This window comes from Marmota marmota, unplaced genomic scaffold (genome assembly GCF_001458135.2).
Source record: "Marmota marmota marmota unplaced genomic scaffold, marMar, whole genome shotgun sequence".
Lineage (NCBI taxonomy): Eukaryota > Metazoa > Chordata > Mammalia > Rodentia > Sciuridae > Marmota > Marmota marmota.
The window spans coordinates 29235935-29244473 of NW_026000185.1; the positions used below are offsets into that span (position 1 = coordinate 29235935).

The 8539-nt window shown below is 53.8% G+C and overlaps 1 protein-coding gene across 1 annotated transcript; it reads right to left on the bottom strand.

Annotated features, from left to right (window-relative positions):
• Positions 1–591: 591 nt before the first annotated feature.
• On the bottom strand, positions 592–8494 carry Trim56 (tripartite motif containing 56). Its single transcript, XM_048790096.1, has 4 exons — positions 8346–8494; positions 7484–7583; positions 7238–7369; positions 592–7188 (listed from the first exon to the last, which is right to left on the bottom strand). The coding sequence occupies exons 3-4, from the start codon at positions 7366–7368 to the stop codon at positions 5349–5351; spliced, it is 1971 nt and encodes a 656-aa protein (XP_048646053.1). The 5' UTR covers position 7369; positions 7484–7583; positions 8346–8494; the 3' UTR covers positions 592–5348.
• Between the last annotated feature and the right edge of the window lie 45 nt (positions 8495–8539).

Genomic DNA, 8539 nt, shown 5'->3' on the forward strand with positions numbered 1-8539 from the left:
AGGCCGAGAGCCGAGGTCTTTCCTCTTCTTGCTCAGGAAAACTCAGAGGGGAGAGGGATGAAGTGCCTGGAGGGGATCCTGGAGACTAGGCTAGGGGTGTGGGTTTGGCGGATGGGCAGATATTCCTAGAACCCCGATACCCTTCAACCCTGCAGGAAGGATCACAAATGAATGTGCTGGCTCCAAAGTATCCAGAAGTACTTGCTTGGTTCCCTCAAACCATAAAATAGGTAAAGACCAATGTATGGGTGCAACCATGGTCCCCCGGGGGGGCCACCTCCAACGTGTCAGACTCTGACCTTGTTCCATGCACGTGGTCCTGAATGGACTGGGTCCCTGCTGGCTTCCTCCCAGGCGTAGTGTACAGGAACACATCTCTCCCCAGAGGACCCATCTGTCCTGCAGGAGGGAGCAAGCTGGGACAAGATGGGATCACAGATGGTGACTGTGCCAGTTTCTGCAATGTCACCCGAGAATCTGCCTGGCCATCCCGGGTGCTGCCACCAGGTGGCGACAGTCATCTGATTCCCTCTGCTTTGGGAGCCTAGGTGTTGAAGGTTCCCCATACCCACAAACCCATCCGAGAAAGGCTTCCAATTTTTCAAAACAACTTTATTAAGAAACAGAGGAAGATACAAAATAAACCACCAAAAGAATTCACAGCACAGACACTAGATCCCCCCGGCCACCCAGAGAAACGGGCTGGGCTGACACTATGTAGGGGACTAGGGTCCTGTTTCATTGTTCTCAACTCAGCCTTTCTTGGTCACTAAATCAACCAGCTTACACTTTCTCTGGAGATACCTCGGGCTGCCTCTCCCAAGCCCCCCAATCCCACTTCCTAAACTGCCTTTTCACACAGGCCTTTCTCCACCTGGTCCCAAGATTCCTCACCCAGCACCTTAGGTGAGGCCTTACCTGACCTCTCTGTGCTTTCTTCACCCTTCCAATCCTAGGAGTCTGTGATTCCCCAGATGATCTATTTTTCCTCCCGTCATGACACATGTAATTAAACTATGTTTGTGAGCCAGCTGGGTGGGCTGGTTCTGCTCCCTGGGATCAAATTACCTATCTTCCCAAGCTTGCATCTGAACTTGGTTTCTCTCCTGCTACGAACAACTTCTTGGGTGCTCTCTCTGCCAGTGTAAGACTGCGTGCTCCCCAATACAGAAGTCTGCACCCCTCTCCCATCACCCACTTATTTCACAGAACAGCTCAAATTCTCAGCTTTCCTGCCAAGAAGAGTGGTCAAACACCTTGACCTTGCCACCCGTGGATCAAACCCTGCCCATCTCAGGTCCCCAACATCACCGATTTCCTCTGAAAGATTCTCACTTCTCTCTTGGTCTTCTTCTCCTTTGGAATTTTATCTCTGTAGATTCAGAAAATGACATCACTTTATAGATATAGTAAGACTACAGTTACAGGAAGGCTATTCCTTCCCAAATTATATTTTCTCTGAATTATCAAAAATTTTATCTAAATTATCACTCTTGCCATTTTTTATCTTTCTCTCAACGTCTAGGTAATCAGTCCTTAATTAGCATAGTCTGATTCTCAGCTGGCTTTTGGGAATGGCATGGAATCTTAGCAAGCTGGTCACTGGTCCCTTCTTCTGCAGTCACCGCTGTGTCTTTCATGTGGTTTCTGCACAAAACAGCTGGAATGCAAAACAAGACAGCCTCCTCCAAAGGAGAGGACAGTTTGTAGGTAGCAGCCCTACCCAGAGATTCTCGAGCTTTTATGTCAATACGTGCACGTCAAATCCCCATTCGCACTAACACCGATGGAGAACAGGTCCGCTGAACTTCTTTCTAATCAATATCACGGAGCTGAGCTTCATGGTGTACAAAATACTTCCCTATATGTCTCACTCCGATCCTCACTGCAACCTGGAGATGGGCATTCAATTCTCATTTTACCCATGGACAAACTGAGGTTCAGAGAGGTTAGGGAACCAGAGCAAGTTGACACACCTATCAAGCAAAAGAACCAGCACTCACTCGATCCAGATCTCTGCTGCCCCATTCTCCCCCTTTTTTCTGCACAAACATTGTGAAAGAGGTTTCTAGTCTTCTCCTCCAGACCCAGATGGCATTCAGTACACGCACAGCCTGGACAGACCTCATGGGGAAAAGGACAACTGATGAAACTAATTGTCACGGTCCAAAGTGGGATGGAGTGGGGATTTTTGTGGATACCAAAGAACGCTTCCCTCAGTGCTGGATGTGCTGGACGATGCCTCTCACTGGGCTTTCCAGGTCACAACTAAGGTGCTGAGGATTTGACTTGCAAATTAAGCTTGATGCTGCCCATCCTATTCATCTTTCACATTTTACCAGGGTTCTGTGCCTTCCTACCCCTACCCTCCCTCTTATGAGGAAAATTCAGGATTTTCCTCCGTCTTCCAATGTCCCTGGGAAGCCATGTGTCACTTTGATCTCTTGAATTTTTCTGGGACTTTTCTGCGGGACATTTGCCATCTCACCAGTCAGGCTGTCTGCCCAGTGTCTCTATGCATTTCTGGAGAACTACTGTTCCAATCAGGGGAGAGGACATTAGCCCCCCATTCTACAAACATAGAAGCAAGATCTCCCAATCTTATCTGTTTTTTGACACAGAATCCAGTCTTGGGAAGCAAATGGTGGACTGTGTCCACAGTGCCCCCTACTGGAGATTTCCCGCCAGTGATGGTGTTTGCACAGCTTGACTGACTAGGGCTTTAGCATTTTGAGGTGGGAGATCTCTGGAGTCAGACCACTGTCTTAATCCTTTATAAACATTAATTCATTTCACAGATGTTATTGAGCACCTGCAATGAGCAATCACTGGGTGAGTTCTGCAGACAGAGCTACAACCAGGACAGACACCGTCTCGGCCTTCATACGACCCATCTCATACAGTGGGGTCTGTAGAACTGTTCCTTGGTTCCCAGATGGTCTGAGTAAGTGGGGGAACCCGACAAGACTTCTGCATTCTGGACATTCCAAAATCATCCCATCACCCTCAGGAATTGCCTGAACTCTTTGAACCTTCCCAGGGTGGTACCTTAGTCCATCCCCATGCCCAGACAGGCCCAGCTCTGGTGGACCTTCCTCGCTGCTGGCCTGCTGGGATTCCCCTTCCTGGCTTCTCTCTTTAAGGATAATCTCATTTGTTCTAACCGACACATTCATTCTGGAATTCAGTAGTTACTTTGGAATATCACAGAAAAAGGCGTTATTTTCTCGAAGTAAATGTTCAAGCATATGTTATGTCATGGATGACGTTAACTGAAGTAGAAATGTGCATATGCGGATGATAGCACAAATAACTCAAAGAGAACTCGGTCTCCCAGATCACTGACTATTTACAAAGTTGGCCCTATTTCCACTCGGTCATTTTTCAGACATATTTTACCTTGATGCTATGACTATGTGATCCCAATTCAAAATTCTCCTCTCTCTCTCTTTTTTTAATTGGCTTGTGATTGCATCACATAACTATTTCTTCCACATAGTCTTCATAGTTGCCATACGTGAAGGCAGTAGCTCATTCCCCTAACAGACCACAATCTCCTGAGCTGTCACCCTCCAGCCGAGAAGCTTCCAGTTAATGACTCTAACACTGAAGGCAGCCATGAATGTCTTGGCACTAATATTTTTTTCTATTGAATTTTTTTTCCAGAATATATTCCCCAAAGTGAGGTAAAGTATTCTTACAATCGTTTTTGCTTTTTTTTTCTCTTGGGTCAAATATTGCCAAATTGTTCTACAGGAAGTAATATTTATAGTGCCAAGAGTCTACATATTTCTCCGGAATGTATTTTTGAAATTTATTATTGACAAATGCAAGCGGTTTTTATTACTTGCTGGGTGCATGGTCTATCTGGTTCTTTGTCCAAATCGTTCTCTTAGTCATTTCATATACTGAGCTTCTTCTCATCAAATCAATCCTATATAGTTTTCTTATCTTATTGGTTTTCTTTGAATCTCTGTTATTCTTTGCTGTAAGCACATTTTTAATTTTTATATCACCAAAATTGTCCACCTGGACATTGATGATTCCCCCCACCGTTTCAATAATAAGAACTGTTCTCTCTGGAAAAGGATTTTCTTTTCCCTGACCCTAATACAATCCACTTTCCACCTGAATTTGTTCCAGATCCCTCTAGTTTTCATGCATATTCCACCGTCTGTGATCCCTACATGACGATTCCCTTCTCCGTCCACCTCTCCACAGCCCTGGCTAAACACATTCGCAGCCAACTCAACTACCTCAGCTCTATCACTGCCACCATACATAAAAAGGACCAGTGGCCACGGCTCACCTCTGACTGGATCCTTCCCTTGGTTTTCGCACCTCCCTCCCATCCCCATTGCTGAATTCTCAGGTTCCTAAGCTGGCCTGGCACCCACCCCAGTACCACCCTTGGCCGCCATATTGGCCTATGGAAAAGGACAAATTCCTTTACCTGTGTGTGCAGCCTAGCGAAGGCTGACATCTCCTAAAGGGTATGTTGCTGAATAATGAAGGGGAAACCAAAAAACAGACCCCGGGAAATATAAAGAAAGCCTAACAGAAACGTTGCCTCGTGGAGATCTTACAACCCCACCAAGGCCTTGCCTCAGAATGGCTCTGGTGGGGGGGCGTGGAGGGCTCCCCTTCTCTGATACCCAAACACTTTTTCCAAACAACTCTGCCAGGGATGCTTTCCTGGGAGCCTATTTCCTCCACAGGCTTCAAGACTAACACCTATGGCCTCTGCTTATGTCTGCATCTGGGCCCACAGGAAGCCCATACCATACTCTTCTGAGACCGCCTTCACTTCCCATGTCTGTCTGTGTCAGGCAAAGCATGTCACTGTCATTTACTTCAAGATCTCAGGCCTCTTCTGACCCCAGCTCCTCCTGTGTCCAGCTGACCGCAGCCCGTCCGTGACTCTATTTCATAATGCCCATGTCTGGCCTCCTCTGGCTCCTTCTCGACTCAGAAGGCGATGACGTGACCTCCACCTCCCCAGGACTCTCCCCCGGCCTCTCCGCCAGGAATGGTTTTGAAGAATACAAATCAGGACACCTCTATACAAATCTCAGAAACCTCAACCACACGGTAGCAGCTACAGCAGCAGCAGTCACCCATGAAAGGAAGAGGTTCTATTGGCTTCTAGAACCTTCCCCGCCCCAGTGCTTCTGAGAGCTATGCACGCACCACTACCCTTGGTCCCTGCACATCAGAAGAGGGGTTGGCAGTTTGGCATTCGTGCTGAAAAGCTGCCAACCACTGCCCTTTGGGGAAATGTCCTTGGCCACCATACCCCACGTGGCTCTACTTCCCACCTGCCCCCCCCCACCCCCATCTCAGCCCCTTTAATTGTCAGGAGAACGAACCCGAAAGACATGGATGGTCCCATTACTGAGGGACACCACCAGGTACCTGCCATCCACCATGGTGGTCACCCGGGGCTTTTCCAGACCGTGGTAGGCTGTCAGGAAGTCACCAAGAAGTGACCCCTTGGGATCCAGGATCACCACCTTGTTGACTTCTCGAAGGGTCAGAAAGATGTAGCCCTTCTTATCCACGGACAGGGAGCCCGGCTGGCAGCCATGCAAGCCCGGCCCCTTGTATTCCCCAATCACCTGGCCCAGCCCGTCGCAGACCACCACGCTGTTCTGCTGCCAATCTGACCCCACAAAATTGCCCTGAGGGCTGGTGGTCAGGAACACCAGTGCCCGCTGGCCCCGGCTGGCCTTGCCCCCGGGGATGAACCGGGTGGCCAGGCTGCCTTCCATGTTATACACCTCCACGTGGCCTGCCACACTGACAGCCACCCGGTCCCCACTGGGCAGCGCGGCCACGGCATGGCTGGCCTGGGTGAGGCTCAGGGCCCGGCGCCACTGCACCTCACCATCAGGGCTGATGAGATAGAGCCTCGCGCCAGCCGAGAAGGCCACTGTGCTCTGCAGAGCTGCCACGCTGCACGGGGAGCAGCCCTCGGGGACCGGCACGGTGCCCTTGTAGTCGCCGTTGAGTGAGAAGCGTTTCAGAGCCCTGTTCTGCTCATCTGCCACCAGGATTTCCCGGGGACCAAAGGGACAGAGCCCAGTGATTCGGGGAGACCGCCTGTCCCCAGGCATGCGCGTGGGGAAGCTGCAGAAAAAGATGGGTCTGGGGAGGAGGCCGGAGCCTTCCAGGTTTGGCCCCAGGGCGGGGCTGGGCTCCCGGGACATGGACTTGCCCCTGCCTTTGAACTTCCTCTTCTTGTTGGACCTGCAGCCCCTCTCGACCTGGACTCCTCCCTCTTCTTGGCCTGGTTGGGTACTGTCTCCTTTGGGGGCTTGGGCTCCATCTTCTTGGGGTGTCTTGGCTTTGTCCTCTTTGGGGGCCGGAGCTCCATCCTTACCCTGGGGCTGGCCTCCACCCTGCCGCTCGGCCTTGGCTCCATGCTCCCTCTGGCTCTGGGTTTCTTCCTCCCCCTGGGGTCCTGCCGCACCTCTCCCATCCTCCTGCAGGGGCTGCTCCTCCTCAAAAGAGAGCTGGAGCAGGTGGCAGTTTTTGTCCAGCAGCCCAGGGTAGAGTTCCAGCTGGGGCAGCAGGCAGGGCACTGGCCCCGGGGTCCAGGGGCTGCTCTGCAGCTGTCGGAGCCTCTGGGCAATGGCCCCCTCCAGGGAAAGGATCTCAGCCTCCCGACCCAGGCTGAGCACCCGCCGAGCAAAAGCAGCTGCCGCCCTGGCCACCTGCTCCCGGCCTTCTAGCTTGGCCAGCCTCTCCCGGGCAGCCTCTTCAGCAGCCTCCACGTGGGCCCGAAGCTGCCCCAGCACCTCCTGCTTCTGGGCCAGGAGGGCCCTGAGGACGCCCTCGGCTGCCTCCTCCACCTGAGTCCCCACCCTGGCAGCCTGCTCCCGCAGCCGGGTCAGTGCTTCCTTTTCGGCCACCCGAGTGGCTTCCAGCTCAACTAGGCTGCTGTCCACGCCGGCCAGAAGCTCCTCAAGGCCCGGCCTCCGGGCCCGCACTGCCTCAGCCAGGGGCAGGCAGGGGTGGTCCAGGTGGGGGTCCAGGCGGCACTCTCGGCACAGCAGCTGGGAGCAGGGCTGGCACAGGAAGCGCAGGGCCTCCCCTGGGTGCTGGGGACACTGGGCTGCTTGGCGCTCCCGGGCCTCCTCGTCGTACCACCCGGCCCTGTAGCCCACCAGGTCCACCACGCGATGGCTGNGCAGGAAGGAGGAGATAGCCTGCGCATTGGATGCCACAGACCAGACAGTCCTGGCAGTAGGTGTGCAGGCAGGGCAGCGTCTTGGGTGTGTGCAGCTGCTCCAGGCAGATTTTGCAGGCCAGGAAGTCGCTGCTCAGGGCCTCCAGCAGGGAGGGCGAGGAGCCCTGGGAAAACATGCTGCAGGCAGGGGCAGGGGCAGGGATGGAGTGGCCTCTCAACAGGGCCTCCAGCCCAGTCCCCCTTTCTTCCCACCCTCCAGCACCACAAAAATTCCCTGGCCTGGGGTCTCACCTGATGGTCAGCAATTTCCTTCTGGCTTCCTGGGGCCTTGGCCAGTGGTGGAGCTTGGGAGCCTCCCTCTTCCTCTTCCCTTTCCTCCTCCTCTTCCTCCCTAGATACATTCAGCAAATGTAAACAAGTCAGTGCTTGGGGGTGGTGACAAGCCAGGAGAGGGCCTCCCAGAGCAAAAATCGAATCATCAGTGTTCCAGGCTCCAGGCCTGGGGCAGGTGTGGTCCAAGCCCTCCTGGTGACTCAGTGTGGGGGGGGGTCTGCCTGGACTGGGTGCTGGGTGGGAGGGGCAGGCAGTGAGGACACAGGAGAGTCGGGTGAGCACAGACACCTGGGTGCTGGCAGCTGGGGTAGGGACTTGCAGTGGGACAAGGGCCCCAACTGCCCCCAGGACCATTCCCCAGGGAAAGGGGTCCCACTTCCTGCCCTGACTTTTTCCTGAAATCCATTCTGGGACAGATCTCCGCCTGCTGGACCTCGGGATCTCCCCTGTCCTGACCTCCTCTCCTAGGGTCCTGCATTCTAGAAACCTCTGAAGGGTGGGACTGGTGAGCTCCCAGCACAGTGACAGAGAGGCCCTTCATGCTGGGACTTGGTGGCCTTTCCCCTTTGCCTACTGGGGGGTGGGAAGGGAGCTCAGAGAGTGGGAGGGGGTCTTTCTTGGGGATCCTGAGCCCTCTGGCCATGGAGGGGGGGTGTGGGGACAGTGCTGCCTCCCAGCTACCCCCTCCTGCGGCCTTCCGGGTCCCTCTTTCCCTCTCTCCCCTCCCTTCCTCTTCCTCTGGAGCCTTCTCTCTCTCCCTCCCTCTGTCCCCCACCGCTGCCCCCCACCCTGCTGGCTCAGCCCCTGCACCCTTCCTTACCCAGCCAGAGGGGACCTCAGGCTCCAGGAATGGCAGGGGGCCGAGGTCCGCACAGCGCTGTTTCTGGGGCCTGAAAGAGAAACAAAACTGAAACTAATTGGACTTGTGGTGCAACTTCCGTCCCCGGCCCGGGACACCGGCTCGCACCGGCGCAGGCCCCGCCCTCCTCCCCTCCCCGGCCCAGACCTCGCTCT